A 27844-nucleotide genomic window follows, 5' to 3' on the forward strand; every position below is an offset into this window, starting at 1 on the left:
AATGACAAGGCATCATTACAACTTACAGGATGTCATGAACAATGAAGATGTGGGTGACATTTGTATCAATTACTTCATCTTCTTGAATTAGCTGAAATTTCAAAATTGTCTGGGTTGATGATGTTCACTTGAGAATGAGAAAAGAGCAAAAAAAATTAACTTACCTCTCAATTTTTAAAAATTGCTTTTCTTTTTTTCCCTTTCCATTACAACACTTCAAGACACACAACAATGCAGAGCTGCGAGATACTCATCACCATGTTCAGTACCCATGAGGATGGCCTCAACTGGGATCTTGAGTTCATGTCACACTACAGATGACCCCGCCACACCACACACTCAGACACATACTCATACACATGGACACACACGCACACACTCTCACATAAACACACTCACACAGGCCTTCTCTCATACACATACTCACACTCTCATAGGCATATAATCTCTGACACTGGTGCACAGTGTCTCTCAAACACAGGCTCTCACACACATACAGTACTCCCTCACACACACACTGCCTCCTTCTCCCACACATACATACACACCTACATCCTCTGACACACAATGCACTCTCTCCCTTGCAAATCTATGAGGTGAAATTGCAGATTTGAATTTGCAGATACATTTAATTTTATTCAAAAAGTACACAATCTGCAGACAGTCAGTCAACGTGTCATTTCATAAATTCCTACTTTGGAAATAACATCAGTCTAGCTCCAGGATGAGAAACGAACAGACTTGAAACGTGGTCTCACCTAAAATGTTTTGTCTGACGTGAGGTGTCACCTTTATTCTGATAAAACCTGATATTATCTTGGGGCAGGGATTTATATATTAATGCACCTCCATTCCAACTGATTAAAGACTTAATAGCTATCTAGGTTCGTTCAATACATTTGCATAAGTTCTATGACCCTTTAATCTTTCACTATAAATTCTGTGTGCGATGTATTCCCTTTCAGTAGCTGCATGGGGAAGGAGAAGGGGCTCCACAATCTTACGGTTTCACATTAAACTGACGCACGATGTGGGACTTTTCACTTTGTCCAGTCTAACACCTCCACAGCATATCCAGTAGAGGGCAGAGCTGAAGCAGAGCTTGTAGTAATCACACTCCTGTCCAGGCGGGGATAGCAGAGCGGCAACACTGAGACATGGACCATCTTGTCGCTCGCGAGATCGTTGTTCGTGTGAGTCGAGGGGTGGACCGTGATGGCGCATGCGTGTGAGCAGGAGGGGGGGGCAGGACTTTGATGGCGCATGCGTGTGAGCAAAGGGCAAGGATCGTGATGGCGGAGAGCGGGTGAGTGAGAAACGGGTTGGAGTGATTACAATCCGCCGCCATCCGCAGCTGGGATAGGCCACATGGCGGGGCAGGCGGCGGCAACTGAAGATGCAAGGGCGGTTTTTGGCATTAATCCGAAAAAAATACTGTTGAAAGTCTCGGGCGATTAGATTCCCGGATATTAGAGAACTATCAGAGGGTCAGTGCTGAGGGAGCGCCGCACTGTCGGAGGGTCAGTGCTGAGGGAGTGCTGCATTGTCGGAGGGTCAGTGCTGAGGGAGGGGGCACTGTCAGAGGGTCAGTGCTGAGGGAGTGCTGCACTGTCGGAGGGTCAGTGCTGAGGGAGTGCCGCACTGTCGGAGGGTCAGTGCTGAGGGAGTGCCGCACTGTCAGAGGGTCAGTACTGAGGGAGTGCCGCACTGTCAGAGGGTCAGTACTGAGGGAGTGCCGCACTGTCAGAGGGTCAGTACTGAGGGAGTGCCGCACTGTCAGAGGGTCAGTACTGAGGGAGTGGACACTGTCAGAGGGTCAGTGCTGAGGGAGTGGACACTGTCGGAGGGTCAGTGCTGAGGGAGTGGGCACTGTCGGAGGGTCAGTGCTGAGGGAGTGGACACTGTCGGAGGGTCAGTGCTGAGGGAGTGCCGCACTGTCAGAGGGTCAGTGCTGAGGGAGCACCGCACTGTCAGAGGGTCAGTGCTGAGGGAGTGCTGCACTGTCGGAGGGTCAGTACTGAGGGAGTGCCGCACTGTCAGAGGGTCAGTACTGAGGGAGTGCCGCACTGTCGGAGGGTCAGTGCTGAGGGAGTGCCGCACTGTCAGAGGGTCAGTACTGAGGGAGTGCCGCACTGTCGGAGGGTCAGTGCTGAGGGAGTGCCGCACTGTCGGAGGGTCAGTGCTGAGGGAGTGCTGCATTGTCGGAGGGTCAGTGCTGAGGGAGGGGGCACTGTCAGAGGGTCAGTGCTGAGGGAGTGCCGCACTGTCAGAGGGTCAGTGCTGAGGGAGTGCCGCACTGTCAGAGGGTCAGTGCTGAGGGAGTGGACACTGTCAGAGGGTCAGTGCTGAGGGAGTGGGCACTGTCGGAGGGTCAGTGCTGAGGGAGTGGGCACTGTCAGAGGGTCAGTGCTGAGGGAGTGGGCACTGTCAGAGGGTCAGTGCTGAGGGAGTGGGCACTGTCAGAGGGTCAGTGCTGAGGGAGTGGGCACTGTCGGAGGGTCAGTGCTGAGGGAGTGCCGCACTGTCGGAGGGTCAGTGCTGAGGGAGTGCCGCACTGTCAGAGGGTGAGTGCCGCGGGGCTGTTAGCCCGTGATCTCTGTCTGCTCTCTGTTATATTAAAGAAATTTTATGAGGCTTGAATGACAGTGAAAATCTTCGTGAATTAGATTAGTTTACTGACGGTGTGGAAACAGGCCCTTCAGCCCAACAAGTCCACATCGACCCTCTGAAGAGCAACCCACCCAGATCCATTCCCCTACATTTACCCCTTCACCTAACATTACAGGCAATTTAGCATGGCCAATTCACCTAACCTGCACATCTTTGGACTGTGGGAAGAAACCGGAGCACCCGGAGGAAACCCACGCAGACACAGGGAGAACGTGCAAACTCCACACAGACAGTTGACCAAGGCAGGAATTGAACCCGGGTCTCTGGCGCTGTGAGGCAGCAGTGCTAACCACTTTGCCACCGTGCCGCCCCAAATTCTATGTACGTGTTGATTATTCTCGAGTCTCTCTGTCTTTGCTCCTCTTTGATCTTTTTATGTCTTTCAGCTCGTTATTGGTGCTGTCTTTCTGTGACTCAGACCAGACACTTTGGAAACCTGTCTCATAATATTCCACAGTTACTGTCCACCTCCTTAAAAAAACTTTTCACTACGCAATGTTACCTCCTTTGATTTGATTGGACTTATTATTGTTGTGTGTACCTAAGTACAGTGAAAAGTTTGGTTTTGCATACAGTACAGCAGATTATAACATAGAAAAATCGTAGCGTTATTGAACAGTCTAAAGAATACCAAGTTATATGCTGCAAAGAAAGTGTACAAAAAGTTAGATCAACATTAGATTTGAAATTTGAAGTCCATTCAGAAGTCTAATAAAGGGGAAGAACCTGTTGGTGTTTTGCTGGTCCTTTGGCTCAACATCATCTATTTTCCCATTACATTACCTTTTAAGTGGCTTGCACTTTTTTAAATAATTAAACAGGCTGTTTTAGTGGAAATTATCGATAAGAGCAAGCATAGTTTTTGTTAGAGTATCAATTCTGATGGTCACACTCTTTCTCTAAAAGAAAGTGAGGACTGCAGATGCAGGAATTCTTAATGAAGGGCTTCTGCCCAAAAGGTCGATTCTCCTTGATATGTATGTACCGATCAGGCAGGAAAGAAATGGTCGTGTGAGGGAGCCTTGGTTGACGAGGGAGGTTGAATGTCTAGTAAAGAGGAAGAAGGAGGCTTACATAAGGTTGAGGAAACAAGGTTCAGACAGAGCAGTGGAGGGATACAGGATAGCCAGAAGGGACCTGAAGAAAGGGATTAGGAGAGCTAAGAGAGGGCATGAAAAATCCCTGGCGGATAGGATCAAGGATAACCCCAAGGCATTCTATGCGTATGTGAGAAACCTGAGATTGACGAGAACGAGGGTAGGTCCGATCAAGGACAGTGGTGGGAGACTGTGTATTGAGTCGGAAGAGATAGGAGAGGTCTTGAACAAGTACTTCTCTTCAGTATTTACGAACGAGAGGGACTGTATTGTTGAAGAGGAGAGTGTGAAACGGACTGATAAGCTAGAAGAGATATCTGTTAGGAAGGAAGATGTGTTGGACATTTTGAACAACTTGAGGATAGACAAGTCCCCCGGGCCTGACGGGATATATCCTAGGATTATGTGGGAAGCAAGAGAGGAAATTGCAGTACCGTTGGCAATGATCTTCTCGTCTTCACTGGCAACGGGGGTGGTACCAGGGGACTGGAGAGTGGCGAATGTTGTGCCCCTGTTCAAAAAAGGGAATAGGGATAACCCCGGGAATTACAGGCCAGTTAGTCTTACTTCTGTGGTAGGCAAAGTAATGGAAAGGGTACTGAGGGATAGGATTTACGAGTATCTGGAACGGCACTGCTTGATTAGGGACAGCCAGCACGGATTTGTGAAGGGTAGGTCTTGCCTTACAAGTCTTATTGAATTCTTCGAGGAGGTGACCAAGCATGTGGATGAGGGTAGAGCAGTGGATGTAGTGTACATGGATTTTAGTAAGGCATTTGATAAGGTTCCCCATGGTAGGCTTATGCGGAAAGTCAGGAGGCATGGGATAGAGGGAAATTTGGCCAATTGGATAGAAAACTGGCTAACCGGTCGAAGTCAGAGAGTGGTAGTAGATGGTAAATATTCAGCATGGAGTCCAGTTACAAGTGGAGTTCCGCAGGGATCAGTTCTGGGTCCTCTGCTGTTTGTAATTTTTATTAATGACTTAGATGAGGGAGTCGAAGGGTGGGTCAGTAAATTTGCAGATGATACAAAGATAGGTGGAGTTGTGGACAGTGAGGAGGGCTGTTGTCGGCTGCAGAGGGACTTAGATATGATGCAGAGCTGGGCTGAGGAGTGGCAGATGGAGTTCAACCCTGCCAAGTGTGAAGTTGTCCATTTTGGAAGAACAAATAAGAATGCGGAATACAGGGTTAATGGTAGGGTTCTTGGTCAGGTGGAGGAACAGAGGGATCTTGGGGTCTATGTACATAGATCTTTGAAGGTTGCCACTCAGGTGGATAGAGTTTGTAAGAAGGCCTATGGAGTATTATCGTTCATTAGCAGAGGGATTGAATTCAAGAGTCGTGAGGTGATGTTGCAGCTGTACAGGACTTTGGTTAGGCCACATTTGGAGTACTGTGTGCAGTTCTGGTCGCCTCACTTTAGGAAAGATGTGGAAGCTTTGGAGAGGGTGCAGAGAAGATTTACCAGGATGTTGCCTGGAATGGAGAGTAGGTCGTACGAGGATAGGTTGAGAGTTCTCGGCCTTTTCTCGTTGGAACGGCGAAGGATGAGGGGTGACTTGATAGAGGTTTATAAGATGATCAGAGGAATAGATAGAGTAGACAGTCAGAAACTTTTTCCCCGGGTACAACAGAGTGTTACAAGGGGACATAAATTTAAGGTGAACGGTGGAAGGTATAGGGGAGATGTCAGGGGTGGGTTCTTCACCCAGAGAGTGGTGGGGGCATGGAATGCGCTGCCCGTGGGAGTGGTAGAGTCAGATTCATTGGCGACATTTAAGCGGCATTTGGATAGGTACATGGATGGGTGCTTAATCTAGGATAGAAGTTCGGCACAACATCGTGGGCCGAAGGGCCTGTTCTGTGCTGTATTGTTCTATGTTCTATGTTCTATGTCCTGGTCCTCGGATGCTGCCTGATTTGCTGTACTTTTCCAGCACCACACTACCAACACTGCTTTCTCTCCATTATCTAATTGTCTATACATTCAAGAACTCATATCGCATACTGAGTCCCAGGCAGTGTGGAGGTCAAATAAAAGTTGGGAAGCTAACAATGTGTGCAGTGTTGAGGAAACTGAAACTGCACAACCATTTGCAGAAAGAGAAACCGTATTCTAGATACCGTTGTGGATCCCAAAGTGTAAAGGACCAATGCAGCCTCTCAAACTTTGAGTGCATCCTTTGGTTTTTCTTTGTTTTGAATGTGCTTTAATCTGAAGTCTGCAGATTTGATAATAAACTTGCTGTGTGTAATAAACATGTTTATTTTGTCAGGGAGAGGAGGAAGCTTCCACTTATTCCAGAGAACCTACTGAAGAGGAGGAAGGTTTACCAGGCGATTAAAGCCACCCAGGCCAAGCAAGCTTTGCAGCAAAAGAGAAAGGTCGGAATTACTTTCAGGGCACAGCTCGTCTTGCTTTACTTTGCCTACTCACCCTGACTGGGTTGCTCTCTGTCTATCTCTCGCTCACATTCTGACACACAGATACACACACTTTTTCCTCTTCAAGTTGTATTTGAACACTTACACAGCTGGAAACAAGTCCTTGTGTCCCCAAGTTGTTGTTTCTTATCCAACTCTGGAATGCTGCACATGATCCACCTGGACCAACCTTCCAGCCTAAGATATATGTTGCATAGATTTTATTTTCCTCTAATGTTAGATTTTCATGCAATTCTGTGAATGTTCAGTGCATCATCTGGAATTCTCTCTTATTAAAGAAAAACTCTTCATTTTCCCATTGCTGCTCGGTTTCTGCTCTAACAGAACTCTAGATGTATTCACTCAACACACTTCATTTTCTAGAACTGAATCATGCAATGCATCTTACCTCCTTTTGACTAGAAACAGACTGATGTGAAATTGTTGTCCATGTTCCTGTCCAATACGATTTTCCCCAACAACTCCATTAAATTCTTAAGCATGATTTCCTTTTAACAAAACCATATTGGCTCTGCTTGATTATCTTAAACTGATCCAAGTGCCCTATTATAATATCTTTAATCACAGCTTCTAACATTTTTCTATGAATGGATTACTGTGTGCAGTTCTGGTCCTCACACTCTTAGAAGGACTGGAGTGTAGAGGAGATTAACCGTAATGGTGCCTGGGATGGAAAGCCTCAGTTAAGAGGAGATTAACCGTAATGGTGCCTGGGATGGAAAGCCTCAGTTAAGAGGAGATTAACCGTAATGGTGCCTGGGATGGAAAGCCTCGGTTATGAGGAGATTAACTGTAATGGTGCCTGGGATGGAAAGCCTCGGTTATGAGGAGATTAACCGTAATGGTGCCTGGGATGGAAAGCCTCGGTTATGAGGAGATTAACCGTAATGGTGCCTGGGATGGAAAGCCTCGGTTATGAGGAGATTAACCGTAATGGTGCCTGGGATGGAAAGCCTCGGTTATGAGGAGATTAACCGTAATGGTGCCTGGGATGGAAAGCCTCTGTTATGAGAAGAGACTGGATAGACTGAGTTGTTCTCCCTGAATCAGAGGAGGCTGATGGGGGAATCTGATTAAGCTATGCAAAATCCTGAGAGGTATAGATAGGTTAGATCGTGAGAATCTTTTCCCAGTAGTATATATGTCAAAGATCACAGTAATCTGTAAACATTGAAGTGGCCAAGAACTATTTAAACTAAAAATTAACAACTTTATTTCTTAAAGTGTTACAAAGAATAAATAACTAACCACTATTTACAGTTCCTTCCTCTAACCTATCTTTTACCTTCCCTTCTATAATACTAGTCCGATAAAACTCCCAATTAAGATTTACAAATCAACATTTCTTATCTCAAAGCCAGACAGCAGTAGGTTCTTGTCTTTGGATCTTCCTGCGTCTTTTTTTCTCCTCGTTAGGAATTTCTGCGTCACGGGTTACTGATCGAAAAGTACTTGTAAGGGAGAGCTATTTTCAAGCAGTCTGTTTACATGTTGAGCTGTGGCAGTTCTCCCCTCAACTGTTCAATTTTCCTTAGTCTTATTCTTCAGAGCATCGAATTGTGTCATTGGCTTTGAAGATTGTCAACATACTCAATTCAGTCTTGATGGGAGTTTGATATGTTTTGAGTATAGTTTAAAATGATTAGCCGCGTTTGAATTTGTTGTTGTCTCCAAGCAGTGAACTAATCGAGTGGTTTGACCCAGTGTTACATTGTTATCGTTTCTGAGTACACTTGGTTAACTCTTAAAGGTATACCTCTCTTAAAGGTGTACCCACATCTTCATAACATAAGCCAGTACTTTGTCTTCACTTTGGAAAAGAAGGGTGTAGGTACAGAATTTGGGAAGATGGGCTGTGAGGTTTTTCATGTTGACATTGACAGTGAGGAGATATCGGTGGTTTTGGCAGGCTTGAAAGTGGTCAGGTCCCTAGGTCGGGATCAGCTGTCAGAGGTGTAGAAGGAAATGACAGGGATTCTGATTCAAGTTTTTAATTCCTCTTTGGCTAGAGAGGGGGTGCCAGAGGACTTGGGGACAGCTAATGTAGTTCTACTTTTCAAGTAGGATGGTAGGGTTAAACCAGGGAATTACAGGTGGGGAAACGAATTCATTTTTGCAGTGGTCTTTACTTGGAGAGGCAAAGCTGGACCAAAGGTAGTCAGCAGGGTTTTGTCAGAGGGAGGCCATACCAAACAAATTTGATTTTATTTTTTGAGGATGGTGTTACAGTTGGTGTAGTTAATGTGGAGTTCATCCAAGCCTTTGGCCAGTCCCATATGGGAGCCTCATAAAGAAGGTAAAAGCACATGGGATCCAGGGAAGTTGTCAAGATGAATGAATCATTGGTTTATGGTAGGAGATGGAGTTTGGGAGTGAGGGAAAACATGAGTTTGGCCACATGGTTAATTGAACAAAGAAGAACAATACGTCACAGGAACGGGCCCTTCGGCCCTCCAATTATGTGCCAACACATTCTCCCCTTCCGTACTAAAACTGTCTTCACTTACAGGATCTGTCTACCTTGATTCCCTTCCTATCCATGTATTTGTTCAGGTGCTTCTTGAAGGCTGCTATTGTGTCTGGTTTCACCACCTCCTCTGGCAACATGTTCCAGAAACTTGCCACCCTTTGTGTGAAAAACTTGTCTCATAAATCTGTTTTATACCTCTGCCATCCGCACCTTGAACCTGTATTCCTGAGTAATTGACCTCTCCAACTGGGAAAAAGCCTTCTACCGTTTCTTCCTCTTCCACCAATCCAACCAGTACCCTTCCACTGACACACTCATTCCATTGGCTGAACTGCTGCTCACACTCAACAATTTCTCCTTTGAATCCTCCCACTTCCTTCAGACCACAGAGGTGGCCATGGGCCCCAGCTATGCCTGCTTCTTCATCAGCTACATCAGCAGCATTCCGCTCCACCCCTTTCCTCCGCTACATCGATGTCTGTGTAGGCTCCCATGAGGACATTGAATAGTTCATCAACTTCATAAACCACTTCCACCCTGACCACAAGTTCACCTGGACTATCTCGGACACTTCCCTTCCTGGACCTCTCTATCTCCATCTCCATCTCCATTTCTGGCAACTGATTCAACACGGACGTCTATTTCAATCCCACCGACTCCCACAGCTACCTGGACTACAGCTCCTCCCACCCTGCCTCCGGTAAAAAAAGCTATCCATTATTCCTAATTCATCTGCCTTTGTCGCATCTGCTCCCAGGAGGACCATTTCCACTCCAGAACATCCCAAATGGCCTCCTACTTCAGGGACTACAATTTCCCCTCACATGTGGTCAACAGTGCCCTCCAGCGCATCTCCACCTCCCCCATCTCCACCCTTAAGACCATAAGACATAGGAGTGGAAGTAAGGCCATTTGGCCCATCGAGTCCACTCCGCCATTTAATCATGGCTGATGGGCATTTCAACTCCACTTACCCGCATTCTCCCTGTAGCCCTTAATTCCTTGTGACATCAAGAATTTATCAATCTCAGCCTTGAAGACATTTAGCGTCCCAGCCTCCTCTGCACTCCACGGCAATGAATTCCACAGGCCCACCACTCTCTGGCTGAAGAAATGTCTCCGCATTTCTGTTCTGAATTTACCCCCTCTAATTCTAAGGCTGTGCCCACGGGTCCTAGTCTCCTCGCCTAATGGAAACAATTTCTTAGCATCCACCCTTTCCAAGCCATGTATTATCTTGTAAGTTTCTATTAGATCTCCCCTTAATCATCTAAACTCCGATGAATACAATCCCAGGATCCTCAGCCGTTCCTTGTATGTTAGACCTGCCATTCCAGGGATCATCCGTGTGAATCTCCGCTGGACACGCTCCAGTGTCAGTATGTCCTTCCTGAGGTGTGAGGCCCAAAACTGGACACAGTACTCCAAATGGGGCCTAACCAAAGCTTTATAAAGTCTTAGTAGTACATCGCTGCTTTTATATTCCAACCCTCTTGAGATAAATGACAACATTGCATTTGCTGTCTTAATCACGGATTCAACCTGCATGTTTACCTTTAGAGAATCCTCAATGAGCACTCCCAGATCCCTTTGTACTTTGGCTTTATAAATTTTCCCACTATTTAGAAAGTAGTCCGTGCTTGTATTCTTTTTTCCAAAGTGCAAGACCTCGCATTTGCTAACATTGAATTTCATCAGTCATTTCCTGGACCACTCTCCCAAACTGTCTAGATCCTTCTGCAGCCCCCCCACTTCCTCAGTACTACCTGCCTGTCCACCTAACTTCGTATCATCGGCAAACTTCTCTAGAATGCCTCCAGTCCCTTCATCCAGATCATTAATATATAACGTGAACAGCTCCGGCCCCAACACTGAGCCCTGTGGGACCGGCTGCCATTCCGAAAAAGAACCTTTTATCCCAACTCTCTGCCTTCTGTCAGACAGTCAATCCTCAATCCATACTAGTAGCTCACCTCGAACACCATGGGCCCTCACCTTGCTCAGTAGCCTCCCATGAGGCTCCTTATCAAAGGCCTTTTGGAAGTCTAGATAGACCACATCCACTGGGTTTCCCTGGTCTAACCTACTTGTCACCTCTTCAAAGAATTCTAACAGGTTTGTCAGGCACGACATCCCCTTACTAAATCCATGTTGATTTGTTCTAATCCGACCCTGCTCTTCCAAGAATTTAGAAACCTCATCCTTAATGATGGATTCTAGAATTTTACTAACAACCGAGGTTAGGCCAATTGGCCTATAATTTTCCATCTTTTGTCATGTTCCTTTCTTGAACAAGGGGGCGACAACCGTGATCTTCCAATCATCCGGGACTTTCCCTGACTCCAGTGACTTTTGAAAGATCTCAACCAACGCCTCCGCTATTTCCTCAGCCACCTCCCTCAGAACTCTAGGATGTAGCCCATCAGGGCCAGGAGATTTGTCAATTTTAAGACCTTTTAGCTTTTCTAGCGCTATCTCTTTTGTAATGGCAACCATACTCAACTCAGCCCCCTGACTCCCTTTAATTGTTGGGATATTACTCATGTCTTCCACTGTGAAGACTGATGCAAAGTACTTATTAAGTTCTCCAGCCATTTCCTTATCTCACATCACTAGCCTTCCAGCATCAGTTTGAAGTTCAAAGTTTGTGAGAAGATTTGTAGCTCGGGTGCTCGTTGTTGTGGTTCTGTTCGCTGAGCTGGGAATTTGTGTTGCAGACGTTTCGTCCCCAGTCTAGGTCACATCCTCAGTTCTTAGGAGCCTCCTGTGAAGCACTTCTGTGATGTTTCCTCCGGCATTTATAGTGGTTTGAATCTGCTGCTTCCGGTTGTCAGTTCCAGCTGTCCGCTGCAGTGGTCAGTATATTGGCTCCAGGTCGATGTGCTTATTGATTGAATCTGTGGATGAGTGTCATGCCTCTAGGAATTCCCTGGCTGTTCTCTGTTTGGCTTGTCCTATAATAGTAGTGTTGTCGCAGTCGAATTCATGTTGCTTGTCATCCGCGTGTGTGGCTACTGAGGATAGCTGGTCGTGTCGTTTCGTGGCTGATTGGTGTTCATGGATGCGGATCGTTAGCTGTCTTCCTGTTTGTCCTATGTAGTGTTTTGGACAGTCCTTGCATGGGATTTTGTACACTACATTGGTTTTGCTCATGCTGGGTATCAGGTCCTTCGTTCTGGTGAGTTGTCTGAGAATGGCTGTTGGTTTGTGTGCGGTTATGAGTCCTAGTGGTCGCAGTAGTCTGGCTGTCAGTTCAGAAATGTTTTTGATGTATGGTAGTGTGGCTAGTCCTTTGGGTTGTGGCATGTCCTCGTTCCATTGTCTTTCCCTTAGGCATCTGTTGATGAAATTGCGGGGGTATCCGTTTTTGGCGAATACATTGTATAGGTGTTCTTCTTCCTCTTTTTGCAGTTCTGGTGTACTGCAGTGTGTTGTGGCCTCTTTTGAATAATGTCTTGATACAACTACTTTTGTGTGTGTTGGGGTGGTTGCTTTCGTAGTTCAGGACTTGGTCTGTGTGTGTGGCTTTCCTGTATACCTTTGTGGTGTACAAAACACTACATAGGACAAACAGGAAGGCAGCTAACGATCCGCATCCATGAACACCAACTAGCCACGAAACGACACGACCAGCTATCCTTAGTAGCCACACACGTAGATGACAAGCAACATGAATTCGACTGGGACAACACTACTATGATAGGACAAGCCAAACAGAGAACAGCCAGGGAATTCCTAGAGGCATGGCACTCATCCACAGATTCAATCAATAAGCACATCGACCTGGACCCAATATACCGGCCACTGCAACGGACACTGGAACTGACAACCGGAAGTGGCAGATTCAAACCACTACAAATGCCAGAGGAAAGATCACAGAAGCGCTTCACAGGAGGCTCCCTAGCACTGAGGATGTCACCTAGACAGGGGACGAATTGTCTGCAACACAAATTCCCAGCTCAGGGAACAGAACCACAACAATCAGTTTGAAGTGGCCCAATGTCTACTTTAGCCTGTCGTTTGTTTCTTATGTATTGAAAGAAACTTTTACTATCATTTCTAATATTACTGGCTAGCCTACCTTCATATTTGATCCTCTCCTTCCTTATGTCTCTCTTTGTTATCCTCTGTTTTTGTAGCCTTCCCAATCTTCTGATTTCCCAGTGCTCTTGGCCACTTTATAGGATCTCTCTTTTTCTTTGATACATTTCCTGACTTCCTTTGTCAGCCATGGCTGTCTAATCCCTCCCTGGATAATTTTTCTTTTCTTGGGAATGAACTTCTGTACAGTGTCCTCAATCATACCTACAAACTCCTGCCATTTTTGCTCTACTGTCTTCCCCACTAGGCTCTGCTTCCAGTCGATTTTTGTCAGTTCCTCTCTCATGCCCTCGTAATTACCTTTATTTAACTGTAACACCATTACATCCGATTTTGCCTTTTCTCTTTCAAACTGCAGACTGAACTCTACCATATTATGATCGCTGCTTCCTAAATGTTCTCTTACTTTAAGATCTTTTATAAAGTCTGGTTCATTACATAGCACTAGGTCCAAAATAGCCTGCTCCCTTGTGGGCTCCATGATAAGCTGTTCCAAAAAAGCCATCCTGTAAGCATTCCATGAATTCCTTTCTTTGGATCCACTGGCAACATTATTTACCCAGTCCACCCGCATATTGAAGTCCCCCATGATCACCGTGACCTTGACTTTCTGACATGCCTTTTCTATTTCCTGGTACATGTTGCGCCCCTGGTCCTGACCACTGTTAGGAGGTCTGTACGTAACTCCCATTATGGTTTTTTTTTGCCTTTGTGGTTCCTCAATTCCACCCACACAGACTCCACATCATCCGACCCTATGTCGTTCAGTGCCATAGATTTAATTTTGTTCTTAACTAACAAGGCCACCCCACCCCGGCTGCCCACTTCCCTGTCTTTTCGATAAGTTGTAAATCCTTGGAAGTATAACTGCCAGTCCTGAACCCCCTGCAGCCATGTCTCTGTGATGCCTACCACATCATAATCATTCATGATGATCTGTGCCGTTAGTTCATCTGCTTTGTTACGAATGCTATGAGCATTCAGGTAAAGTGCCTTAATTCTAACTTTCTTATCATTAGAGATATTGGAAGTCATAAGATGTCCTAAATTATCCTTTATGTTGCATTCCTAGTCTGCCTCAAGCTTAAATCCTTCTGCATACATGTTATCCTCCTGCTTATCTTTCCATTTAACTCCATACTCCCTGTCGCTTTCACTTTCCCTTCCACCCACCCCCCACCAAACTCAGAAGTTTAAAGTCCTACTGACCACCCTTTTAATTATCTTCGCTAGAACATTGGTTACCAGATCGGTTCAGGTGGAGACTGTCCCAACGGTACAGATACCCCCGGTTCCAAAACTGATGCCAATGCCCCATGAAGTGGAATCCCTCTTTCCCACACCAATCCCTTAGCCATGTGTTTACTCCCCTAATTTTCTTATCTCTATGCCAATTGGCACGTGACTCGGGCAGTAATCCGGAGCTTATGACCCTTGAGGACCTGTGCTTCAATTTCCTTCCTAGTGCTCGATAATCCCCAAACAGGTCCTCCACCCTAGTCTTGCCTATGTTGTTAGTCCCAACGTGGACCACAACAACTGGATCCTCCCCCACTCAAATAACAATCACTTACCTTCCCGACCGGCTTTGCGCTCCAACGTCGCTTCCGCCCAGCACCCGCCGCTCTCTGCTGCAAAAAGCAGAAGCCCACCCCTCCAATCACAACAAGGGCAGAACCCCCCCCAAGTCCTCACATTCCACCCCACCAACCTCCTGATACAATGCATCATCCTCCGCCATTTCCGTCACCTACAATCAGACCCCACCACCAGAGGGATATTTCCCTCCCCACCCATATCTGCACTCCGCAGAGACCATTCCCTCCACAGCTACCTCATTATCTACACGCCCCCGACCAACCCACCCTCCACTCCCAGTACCTTCCCCTGCCACAGCAAGATGTGTTAAACTTATGCCCGCACCTCCCCCCTTACCTCCATCCAAAGCCCCAAAGGATCCTTCTACATCCGGCAGAGATTTTCCTGCACATCCAAACACCTCAACTAGTGTGTCCGTTGCTCTCGATGTGGTCATCTCTACATTGGGGAGACAGGACGCCAACTCGCAGAATGTTTCAAAGAACATCTCCGGGAAACATGCACCAATCAACCCCACCGCCCTGTGGCCAAACACTTCGACTGCCCCTCCCACTCCACCAAGGACATGCAAGTCCTGGGTCTCCTCCACTGCCAAATTCTAGTGACCTGGTGTCTGGAGGAAGAATGTCTCATCTTCCACATTGATACTGCGTGGATGGAGTGGTCTCAATGTCGATTTCACCAGTTTTCTCATCTCTCCTCCCCCCCCCCCCCCCCCTCCCAATCTTATCTCAGATCCAACCCTCCAACTCGGCACTGTCCTACCTGTCCATCTTCCTTCCCACCTAGGTTGGTGTGGAGCGGATATCACCATCTCACCCCATCTTCATCTACCCACGGCATTGCCAGCTACCTCCCCTGCCCCACCACCATTTATCCCACATTCCCACATTGGCCCCAACCCCCACATTCCTGATGAAGAGCTTACACTAGAAACATTGACTCTCCTGTTCCTCAGATGCTGGATTAGAATGGTGCTGGAAAAGCACAGCAGTTCAGACTGGCTGTGCTTTTCCAGCACCACACTTTTTGACCATGCCATTCACAATCTTATAAACTTCTATCAGGTTATCCCTCAACCTCCTGTGTTCCAGTGGAAACTAACCCAATCCATCCAAACTTTCTTCATAACTAAAATTCCCCCATTACAGGCAACCATCCTGGTAAACCTTTTCTGTACCCTCTCCCAAGCATCCACATCCTTCGGCTAGTATGGTGACCAGATCTGTGTGCAATATTCCAAATGTGGCCTAACTAAAGTTCTAAAAAGCTGCAGCAGAACCAGTCTACTCTTATACTCAATGTCCCTTCTAATGAAGGCAGGCATGCCATAGGCCTTTTTTACTGCCTTATCTACCTGTGCTGCCACTTTTAGTGATTTGTGGACCTGCATACCCAGATCCCTCTGAATATCAATACTCCTAAGTCATTCTTCTGTCACTCACTGTATAATTTCCACCTCTTACCAAGGTTTGAGAAGATTTGTAGCTCAGGTTGAGATTCTGGATGTAAGTTTGCTCACTGAACTGGAAGGTTCATTTTCAGACATTTCATCACCATATGAGGTAACATCAGTGAGTTTCTGGTGTTTTGTCCCGCTTTCTATTTATGTGCTTAGGTTTCCTTGGGCTGGTGTGTCATTTCTTGTGTTGGTAATGTCATTTCATTTTCTCAGACGGTGGGAGATGGGGTCCAAGTCAATGTGTTTGTTGATAAGAGTTTCAGTTGGAATGCCATGCTTCTGGGAATTCTGATGCGTGTCTCTGTTTGGCTTGTCCTAGGATGGATGTGTTGTCCCAGTCGAAGTGGTGTCCTTCCTTATCTGTATGTAAGGATACTAGTGAGGGTGGGTCATGCCTTTTTGTGGCTAGTTGATGTTCATGTATCCTGGTGACTAGTTTTCTGCCTGTTTGTCCAATGTACTCTTTGTTACAGTCCTTGCACGGTATTTTGTAGATTACATTAGTTTTGCTTGTTGTTTGTATGGGGTCTTTTAAGTCCATTAGCTGCTGTTTTAGTGTGTTGGTCGGTTTGTGGGCTACCGTGATGCCAAGAGGTCTGATTAGTCTGGCAATCATTTCCGAAATGTCTTTGATGTAGTTGCTAGGGTTTCTGGGCACATTTTGTCTCCTTGTTTGGGTTTGTTACTGAGAAATCGGCAGACTGTATTCATTGGGTTAGTGGTGCTGGAAGAGCACAGCAGTTCAGGCAGCATCCAACGAGCAGCGAAATCAACGTTTCGGGCAAAAGCCCTTCATCAGGAATAAAGGCAGTGAGCCTGCAGCATGGAGAGATAAGCTAGAGGAGGGTGGGGGTGGGGAGAGAGTAGCATAGAGTACAATGGGTGAGTGGGGGAGGAGATGAAGGTGATAGGTCAAGGAGGAGAGGGTGGAGTGGATAGGTGGAAAAGAAGATAGGCAGGTCGGACAAGTCAAGGAGACAGTAACTGAGCTGGAAGTTTGAAACTAGGATGAGGTGGGGGAAGGGGTTTTACCTTGTATTCATTGGGTACCTGTTCTTTCTGAATTATTTATATAGGTATTTCATGTATAGTTATATTTCCTAAATTTCCACCTGTACTTGACCTTCCAAAATGCATCACCTCACTTTTGTCTGGGTTAAATTTCATCTGCCACTTTTCTGCCTATGTCTCCCGCTAAGTTATATCCAGCTGTATCCTCTGACAATCCTCTTCATGATCCAATACTCTACCAATACTAAGGAAGAAAGTTTTAGGTTACCAGAAAGAAATAAACTGATTGGTTAGATGGGCAGATCAGTGGCAGATGGAATTTAACCCTGATAAATGTGAAGTAGTGCACTTTAGAAGAAGTAACAAGACAAGGGAGTACTCCATGAATAGCAAGACACTGGGAAGCTTGGAGGAATAATGGAATCTTGGGGTGCTTGTCCATAGATCCCTTAAGTCAGCAGAACAGATCAATTATGATGATTAAGAATGCGTACAGGATACTTGCCTTTATCAGTCCTAGCATAGATTGTAAGAGCAGGAAGGTCATATTGGAGCTGTACAGAACTTTGGTTAGGCCACAGCTGGACTAGTGTGTACATTTTTGGTTAGCTCACTATGGGAATGATGTGATTGCACTGAACGGGGTAAACTGGAGATTCACCAAGCTGTTGCCTGGGTTGGGGATTTTAGCTCTGAAAGGAAGCTGGATGGAGTTGGATTGTTTTCAATGCAGAGAAAGCTGAGGGGGGCCAATTATGATATATAAGATTGAGGTGCATGGATCAGGCACAGCTGTTCCCCTTGTTTAAAGGGTCAGTAATGAGGGGCTTAATTTTAACGTGAAGGGCAGAAGGTTTAGAGGGGATTTGAGGCAAGAATATTTTCACTGACTTTGGGGATCTAGGATGCACTGCCTGGGAGGGCAGTTGAGACAGGAAATCTCACAGCCTTTAAAATGTACAAGTGCTTGAAATGTCATAAAATTCAATTGTCAGCAAGTAGACAGAGTACATTAAACTATGGTGGGGGGGGGGTGGGGGGAGGTGGGTAGAAGAGGCGATGTCAGGAGTGGAGGAGAAGAAGGAGAGGTGAGCAGATAGGTAGAGCCCACTGAAAGATCTGAAAAGGACGAGTAAACAAGGAAAAAATGGATAACAGGCCAGGATAGAGGAAAAGCTGAATGAATATGACATAATAAGAGGAACAATCACCAAGAGATTGAGGAATAAATTTGTAGGCAGATTATGGAAAACAAATGGCAAGTCATAGAGGTTGACTTGAACTTTCCCAACATTGTCTGGGACCCTCTTAGAGCAAGAGGTGGAGACAGAGCAGAAATTAAGTGCATCCAAGAGGGTTTCTTGAAACAGTATGTGGACAGTCCAAGTAGAGGAAAGGCCATACTGGACTTTGTACTGCCTAATGAGCCTGGCCAGGTGACTGACCTTTTAGTGGGAGAGCATTTTGGAAAAATGATCACAACTCCTTAAGTTTTAAGATAGCTATAAATAAGAATAAGTTAGTACCTTGTGCAAGGTACTAAGTTATTGGACGGCAAATTACGCCAATATTAGGCAGGAGCTAGGGAATGTTAATTGGAAGGAGCTGTTCTCCGTCAAGTCCACATTTGGCATTTGGGAACTATTTCAAGACCTGCCGATCAGAGTCCAGGACCGACATCTTCCAGTAAGGAAGAAGGACAAGGCACGGTAATGGACCCTTGGATAATGAGGTTATGAATTTAGTCAAAAGAAAAAAAGCGTTTGTAAAGTTAGCATGCTCCACACTAATCTCACTATCCTCTATGTCCTTCTCCTGAGTGAATACTAATGCAAATACTCATTTAGGATCTCACGTTAGTGTGTATCGGTGGTCAGCCTATTCCGAGAAGTGAAAACAGATGTCAAAGAGAGGAAAAGAGGAGTCCAAGATGGACTCAGTGAAGATGAGGGCAGGATGGAAATTGGAAGCAAAATAGATAAAATTTTTCCAATTTCAAACAAGAGAGAAGCAGCACTCAGCATGTCACCGATGTATCGGAGAAAGAATTGTGGAACCAAATTAGTTTGGAACAAGGAATGTTCCATGTACCTCTCAAATAGATAGGTATAACCCGGGCCGGTATGGGTAGCCAGGGTCACAATTATCTCTGCTGCCTTGCTCCAGCAAGCAATTCCATATCTAATATATTTGCCAATTCTATCAGCTTGACATTTGTTAGATCTTGTAAAGCTGTCAGGAGTACCAATTCCAACTGTACGATGATTTTGTTTGATACTAATACCAGTTTATTTTAGTTTGAAAAACCCGGTGTCTGTCCTGTTATTCTTTACCAATTAATCTTAGTCTAAGTACAGTCTCACATCTTCATTCGAAAATCCTGTTGTAAGCCCCAATATTTTGGAGTGACTCAATTGAGAACCACATGTATAATTAAGCTTTAATATGCCAGAAGCTCTCAAAATATGAAAATACTCATTAAACCATTGTAATAATCAATTTGCCTGTCTGACTGGTATTCAGGACATCAGGTTTTGTCATTAACAGGAGAAAAACAATTTATTTTAAGCATTTTGATAAATGGCAAACAAAATAGATCACTAATTGCTACTATGCAACTTAAACCGTAACCCTTTAAAACATCAAACAGAACTTTCATTTGTGGAAAAAAAGACAAAAACAGATGGTTTAACACACATTATGTGTTTTTAAAAAAAGACAAGGAAAAGCAATTTCTGTAGATCATGAGACCAGACCTCAACAGTGAGCTATGTCATTTCTGTCAGTTCTTTTGATTTTTAAGTAAGATGACACAGTGTTGTCTACAGAGTGATGGTCAATCTTTGATTCAGTAACTGGACCTAGGGCTTGCCTAGTATAAGAATTCTTTCTTTTCAGGGTCTTCAAGTTTTGTCTTTTACACTTTGAGAAAAATGGTAAGAGGTGATTCCTGATTGCAGTATATTGGATGTCTCTGAGTACATTATACTCAGGTTTGTACTGTTCTACAGCTGGATCAATTTGAAGTCTGACATTAGGTTTGGTGCCAGTCTGACTCTCTGCCTCTGAAAAGCAGCATGATCTTGTGCAGCTAAAGTGTACACATCATCTCACTTGATCTTCAAGTTTTGAAAACTTTCCTCGTACTTGTAGTTATATGACCGTGTTCAATTTCCATTTTCCAAACCAAAAGAAAGCGATGTGGTACGTTACACATTGAATTTAAATTGAAGTTCAAGATTTGATATTTAATATTTTCTTCTTAAGTGGATCACTGAATTGGCTGCTGTTTGCACATTGTGACCAACTTAAATGAGTTATACCTTTTCATTTCAGCTTCAGAAGGGGAAGCAGATTCAGTTTAAGAGAATAGAGAATTTTCTCAGAGACTCCAGGCAAAAACACCGTGATGAAGTGCGTTTTGCTCGAATGGCAAAGAAGCCGAGTGAGGCCAAACTGCCGCCTGAACAGAAGTTGGGTTTCGCAGTGAGGCTCAGACCGTGAGTAACTTACAGGGATAAGAAATTTCTACCATTTATTTGGTAACTTTCTGACATTACTAGCTTGGTAATCACTAATATACAACATAAATATAAATATTATAAAAATATGTTCCAACCATCCGGATAGTTCAAGGTACCAATCAGATCAGCCACAATCTTGCTAAATGGCCTACTTTTCTCCTATGCCTTATGATCTTGTATGTCTTGTTTTAAAGAAAAAGGCCATAAACTGTGCTGGCTGTCATTAAGACTGACTTCACAGTTATAATTGTAAGAGCAGGAGGAAGGGAACCTGTGATTGTAGTTCAAGAAGCAGCTGTTCTGGATGGTCAGTTAAATGCATTCAATCTAGATTTTTGTAAAAACCAGTCTCAAATCATTTTCCTGATAGGTTTATTCACTTACCAATCAATCCAGGTCTCAGCAGTTCTTATTTAAATTTTTTAAATGATCCTGACACTAATGTCACATTGTGGCACTCCTCTGTGGCAAATGGGACTGAAGTAGGGACACTACTACCATTGCATCACGAGACTTAGCAGTCTCTTTTAAATTTTCTGTTGATACATTGAGGAATTAACAAATGAATACTTAATTAACTTTTAAAAATTAGCCTTTAAGGAAGTACTGTAACAAAATTTAAATCTTGAAAGAAAACTTTGAAAATTAATATGTCTTTTCCAGGAGAAATGATGTATTCCAGTCCCATGGTGCCCAGTGCTCACAGATGGTTATCAGTGTGTCAGTGTGCGCGCTCACTGCAGAAGAGGTGCTGACTAGCAGATTGAATGATGTTTTCCATGGCACAAGGCCTAACCATATTAATGGCTTTTTAGTCAAGCCCAGGAGCAAATCCTTTTTTAACAATCCCTTATACTTACCTCTTCCTTCCTTTTGCTGACCCCCTTTATTCTGCCCTCTTGCTTCACACCATCTTGCTCTGCCCACCTATTACTCTATCCCCTCGCTTATACTGTTTTGATCTGCCTCTGACTCTTCACCTTTCTCCACTCTTCTGTCTGCTGATCACTTCGGGTGACACCATGTCTTTTTCTGACTATCTCTTCTTACTAACCACAACCTGCCACTCCTCTATAATGTGTGCGTAATTCTACATCTTAAATTTTCAGACCTCTGCATCTTACTGTTAATTTTCGGATATTTGTCTTTTGACTGTTTTTACCTCTGATTGCTGCCACGTGTCCATTTGACCGTTCATGTCTGTGCTACTGTCCTCAATTTACATAAAGGACAATTTAACTTGTGATCTCTCCCAGTCTTCTCCCCTTCTCACTTTATCCAAATCTCAACCCAATTTCCTAATCCCCTAATTGAACCTACCTCAAGCAGACTTTTAATTATCACATCCTCACCCCTAATCACTACTCCATCGTGAATACACTTTTCTACAGGATGCCATGTTTCTTTATTAATTTTTTTAAAAAATCTTTCCTCACTAGTTCTTGCATGTTCCGTCAATAAGGAGCAATGTTTTCCCCACATATGCTAGCCAGACATCTCATTATTTTGAGTGCTTTTATCAAATCTCCTTTCAGTGTTCTCCAAGGAAAACAGTCTAAATCCCTCCAGTCTATTTACATAATGAAGTCCTTTGTCCCTGGAACCCTTCTTGTGAATCTTTTCTGCACCACGTCTAGAGTAACAATTCTGTGATTCTAAGCTTGTATATTGGATGCAAAGCTGTTAATGAAAAATTATTGATCTTTAATTTAATGAGCTAAGTTTGTTTGTTTCACCAGGATTCATGGGGTCAGTCCAAAGGTAACGAAAATTATTCAAATGTTGCGACTCCGCCAACTCTACAATGGCTCCTTTGTCAAACTGAGCGAGAAATCATTGAAAATGCTGAAGATGGTGGAGCCTTATGTTGCCTGGGGGTAAGGATTGTCAATCAACAGATTCAAAAAAGAAATAACATTAGTTTCTGATGAAAAACGGGATAAAGGGCTGTGAAGAACATGCAGGAGAGTTGAGTTGAGATCTTCGTAAGAGCACCCATGATGATGTTAAATGTTGGAGCCGGCTGAATGGACTGAATTGCCTGCTGCCACACCTAATTCCTGTGTTCCACTGTCAATCTGACCCTTTGTGTTACATGTTATAGACTCCATGACAAAGGATCTCTTAGTCAATGAATGGTATGTTTGGCTCAGTGTAAGATTGTCTTACAGATTGGAAGGCAAATTTGAGTCGGAAAATAGTTGACTGTTAACTGTCCTCTACATCTCCTACCAAGCCATTCAGTTGTATGAAATTGCTACAAAGTCCCACAAAGGAATGAAACCATATGGTCCACCTGGCACCAACTTTGATGCAAGGGCAAATCAGGCCTTGTTGACTCTGCAAAGTCCTCTTTATGACTATCTGAGCACTTGTGCCAAAATTGGAAGAAATGTTCCATAGACTAGTTAAGCACCAGCTTGATATTGTCTCAAAGGCATGATTTTGTGAGTATAGTTATTAGACATCACTATCCTCCCAGAGGAAGGAGCTGCCCTGAGAGTCTTCCACATTGACTCTAGGCCCAGTGAAGTTTCATAGCATCAGATAAATGTGAACAAGCTAACTTCCGGCTGATTACTATGCACTCTTCCCTCAGTTAATGAATCAGTGCTCCTCAACCATCCTAAATGGGATAGATCTTGAATCTTCTGGCTGAGGCTGCCGTGCAGGTCTGGCCTTTTGAACCTTGCCCCTGGCCTGAACATGGTGACTCTCAGGTTAAACTCACCACTAGTTCTCTCTTTGAATGAGCAGCTTTGGTTTGCTGGAATTAAAGCTACATTAGACTTCATCAGGTCAAAACTGTGCACCTGCAAGGTGCTATGGACTTCTTCCTGAGGATGCAAGTACTGAATTGAAGGGGGTGGACTGTGAAACTCCTGAGTCGATTGGCCTAAGAAGTGAGGAGGGATTGGAGTTTTGGTGGGTTTAAAAGTAGACATATCCCTAGGTCCGGATGAATTGTTTCCCAGGTTGTTGTGACAGACAAGGGAGGAAATAACAAGGTCCCTAATTACCAGAGCAGGTACCAGAGGAATCGAGGACAGCTGATGTAATCCTACTTTACAAAAAGGGTAGTAGAGGTAGGCCAGGGAATTATGGCACTGTGAATTTCTTACCAGTGGCAGGGAAACTATTGGAGAAAATCACGAGGGGAAATAATTAATCCCCATTTTAGAAGGCGAGTTTGGTTGAGGATAGACTGCGTGGTTTTGTCAGAATGGAGGTCATGCCTAATGTATTTGACTGAATCTTTCAAGAAGGTGACTGAGTGTGTAGATGAGGGTAGGGCAGTTGATACAGTTTATATGGGTTTCAGCAAAGCCTTTGACAAAGTCCCAAATGGAAAACTGATAAAGAAGGCAAAGTAACTTGGCAGGGTGGATCCAAAATTAGCTTAATGGCAAGAAACAATATGGTAGTGAAAGGCTGTTTGTGTGACTGGAGGCTGGTGTCCAGTAACATTCCATGTGGATCAATGCTGGGCCCGTTATTGTTTGTGATATTCATGATTGAGAGACATGACAATGTGGCAGGGCGATGGTAAGTTTGTCGGTGAAATCTACAATAGTCTGTAGAGTGGGCTCTTTTTGGTTCTGTTTTATTGAGATCTGTCTCTTGATTAAAATTTAAAAATATAAAACGTAGGTAGGGGTTTTTAGAACAATAAGATTGTGCTATTTTCTGGATCTATAGATTGCTAAGGTGGAAAGATGGCCTTTGGTAGAGTAATGTGCTCTTTCTGTCAGATGTGGTAGATTAGGGAGAGTTTATATGTGACTGATGATAATGTTTGCAAAGAGTATGTTTGTTGCAAATCCTATCAGATTGCATGGATCAGTTGAAGCGGTAGTTAGAGGCAGTGAGGAACTTGTATGAGCTCAGAGGTGTGATGGATGGCAGTTGGTGGAAGGAAGAAAAACTGCAGATACAGTCAGGTAAAAGGGTTATCTCTAGGATAGGTAGGAGAAGGAGGCAGGTAGTAAATAAGTCTCCTGCAGCTATTCCCAAGTCATCTAAGTTTGCTTGCTGAGCTGTAAGGTTCATTTCCCGATGTTTCATCACCCTACTAGGTAACATCTTCAGTGGGCCTCAAGCGAAGCACTGTTGATAAATTCCTATTTTCTATTTATATGTTTGGGTTTCTTTGGGTTGATGATGACATTTCCTGTGGTGATGTCACTTCCGGTTCTTTTTCTCAGGGGGTGGTCGATGGGGTCGAACTCTGTGTTTGTTGATAGAGTTCCGGTTGGAATGCCATGCTACTAGAAATTCTCGTGTGTGTCTCTATTTGGCATGTCCTAGGATGGATGTGTTGTCCCAGTCGAAGTGAGGGTAGGAATGGGAAGACGGAGCAGCTGAATGTGTGGCTGAGAAGCTGGTGCAGGGGAGAAGAATTCACATTTTTGGATCTTTGGAATCTCTCCTGGGATAAAAGTGACCTGTATAAGGAGGATAAATTGTACCTGGATATTCTGGCAGGGAGGTTTGCTAGAACTGCTTGGGAGGATTTAATCTAGTACAGTTGGGAGGGGTGGGATCCAAGAAGATAGTGAGGAAAGAGATCAGTCTCGGACTGGTACAGTTGGGAAAAGGAGCAAGTCAAACAGTCAGGGCAGGGAACAATGCAGAGAATGAGGTAAGATTGATAAATTAAATTGCACTTATTCAATGCAAGAGGCCTAACAGGGAAAGCAGATGAACTCAGGGCATAGTTAAGAACGTGGGACTGGGATATCACAGAAATTACTGAAACATGATTCAAGGATGGACAGGACTGGCAGCTGAATGTTCCAGGATACAAATGAACAATAGAACAGGGTGCAAGAGAGGAGAGGGAGTGGCATTTTTGATAAGGGATTGCATTACAGCTGTACTTTGGGAGGACATTCCTGGGAATACATCCAGGCAAGTTATTTGGGTGGAACTGACAAATAAGAAAGGGATGATCACATTATTGGGATTGTATTATCGACCATCTCAATAGTCAGTGAGAAATTGAGAAGGAAATTTGGAAGGAGATCTCAGTTATCGGTAAGAATAATAGGGTGATTATGGTAGGTGATTTTAACTTTCCAAACATGGACTGGGACTGCCAAAGTGTTAAGAGTTTAGACTGAGAGGAATTTGTGTACAAGAGAAATTTTTGATTCAGCATGTGGATGTACTAATTAGAGAAGGTGCAAAACCTGACCTATTCTTGGGAAATAAGGCAGGGCAGTTGCAGAGCCCCTTGGGCCAGTGACCATAATTCTGAGTTTCTAAATTGTAATGGAAAAGGATATACTGGATCTAACTGTTCAAGTATAAACTGGAGAAAGTCCAGTTTTGATGGTAATAGGCAAGAGCTTTCAAAATTTGATTGGAGGCAGATGTTTGCTGGTAAAGGGATGGCTGGAAAATGGGAAGTATTCAAACATTAAGTAATGACAAAAATGAGTTAATGTGAGTCCAGAGACAGTATGTTCCTGTTTGGGTGAAAGGGCTAAGCTGGTAGGTTTAGGAAACGCTGGGTGACTCAAGGTTTTGGTTCAGAAAAATTAGAAAGCATATGTCACGTATAGACAAGAGATCAAGTGAATCTTTAGCTTAAAAAGGCAGTAGGAGTATACTTGAGGGAAATCAGGAGGGCAAAAAGGTTTGTGATTGCTTTAGGAAATAAGGATAACAAGGGAAAAAATAGGACCCCTCAAAGATAAGCATGGCAGCCTGTGTGGAACCGCAGGAGATGGGGGAGATAGTAAACAAGTATTTTGCGTCAGTGTTTACTATGGGGAAGGGCATGGAAGACAAAGAATGTGGAGAAATAGATGGTGACATCTTGAAAAATGTCCACATGATAGAAGAGGAGGCACTGCATTTCTTCAAAGCATAAAGGTAGATAAATCCCCAGAACCTGATCAGGTGTATCCTAGAACTCTGTGGGAAGCTAGGGAAATGATCGCTGGGCCCCTCGCTGAGGTATTTGTATCATCGATAGTCAAAGGTGAGGTACCAGAAAACTGGATGTTGGCTAACGTGGTGCTACTATTTAAAATAGGTGGTAAGAAAAAGACAGGGAACTATAGACCGGTGAGCCTGACATCAGTGGTGGGCAAATTGTTGGAGGAAAAAACAATGACTGCAGATGCTGGAAACCAGATTCCGGAATAGAGTGGTGCTGAAAAGCACAGCAGTTCAGGCAGCATCCGAGGAGCAGGAAAATTCACGTTTAGGGCAAAAGCCCTTCATCAGGAATATTTGGTAGCTTTTGCCCGAAACGTCGATTTTCCTGCTCCTCGGATGCTGCCTGAACTGCTGTGCTTTTCCAGCACCACTCTATTCCAGGAATTGTTGGAGGGAAAGGATTAACATATATTTGAACATAGAACAGTGCAATACAGGTCCTTCGGCCCTCAATGTTGTGCTGACCTTTTATCCTAATTTAATATCAGATTAACGTAAGTATCCTTTATTTTACTCTCTGCCGAGTGCCTAAAATAACAGTCACTTAAATGTCCCTAATGCATCTGACTCTTCTACTACTGCTAGCAGTGCATTCTTTGTGTAACGAACCTACCTCTGACATCTCCTTAAACCTTCCTCCAATTACCTTAAAATTATGCCACCTTGTGATAGACATTTCTGCCATGGGAAAACATTTCTGACTATTCTCTCTTATCTATGCCTCTCATCATCTTCTACACCTCTATCAAGTCACCTCATTCTCTTTTACTCCAATGTGAAAAAAAGCTTTAGCTCCTTCAACCCTTCTTCATAAGACATGCCCTCCAGTCCAGGCAACATCCTGGTAAATCTCCTCTGCACCCTCTCTAAAACTTCAACATCCTTCCTTCAATGAGGTGACCAGAACTGAACACAATAATTGAGTGTGGTCTAACAAGGACTCTATAGAGCTGCAGCATAACCTTGCAGCTCTTAAACCCAATCTCCCTTCTCATGAAAGCCAACACACCATACACTTTCTTAACAACCCTATCAACTTGGGTGGCAGCATTAAGGACATGGACCCCAAGATCCCTCTGTTCCTCCACACTGCCAAGAATCCTGCCTGTAACCCTGTATTCTACATTCAAATTCGACCGTCCAAAGTGAATCACTTCACACTTTTCCAGGTTGAACTCCACCTGTCACTTCTCAGCCCAGTTCTGCTTCCTGTCAATGTCCCATTGCAACCTACAACAGCCCTCCACACTACCCACAACTCCATCAACCTTCTCATATGTTAAGTCTTTCATTGCTGGGATCATTCTTGTGAATCTCCCCTGGACCCACTCCAAGATTGTTCACAGTACTCTCAAAGTGGTCTGGTCAGACCCTTATAAAGCCTCAGAAGTACATCCCTGCGTTTATATTCTAATTCTCTAAAAATGAATGACAACATTGTATTTGCCTTCCTAACTATCAACTCAACCTGCAAGTTTACCTTAAAGAGAATCCTGGACTAGGACTCTCAA

The 27844-nt window shown here is 44.3% G+C and overlaps 1 protein-coding gene across 1 annotated transcript in view; it reads left to right on the forward strand.

Annotated features, from left to right (window-relative positions):
• The first annotated feature begins 1202 nt into the window (after window positions 1-1202).
• rpl7l1 (ribosomal protein L7-like 1) overlaps window positions 1203-27844 on the forward strand; it is a 40717-nt gene continuing 14075 nt past the window's right edge. Inside the window, exons 1-4 of the mRNA XM_072580163.1 lie at window positions 1203-1306; window positions 6049-6157; window positions 20197-20360; window positions 22124-22261. Of these exons, the coding sequence (XP_072436264.1) occupies window positions 1257-1306; window positions 6049-6157; window positions 20197-20360; window positions 22124-22261 (461 nt within the window). The 5' untranslated portion in view covers window positions 1203-1256. The remainder of the gene's footprint in view (window positions 1307-6048; window positions 6158-20196; window positions 20361-22123; window positions 22262-27844) is intronic.

This window comes from Chiloscyllium punctatum, chromosome 11 (assembly GCF_047496795.1).
Source record: "Chiloscyllium punctatum isolate Juve2018m chromosome 11, sChiPun1.3, whole genome shotgun sequence".
Lineage (NCBI taxonomy): Eukaryota > Metazoa > Chordata > Chondrichthyes > Orectolobiformes > Hemiscylliidae > Chiloscyllium > Chiloscyllium punctatum.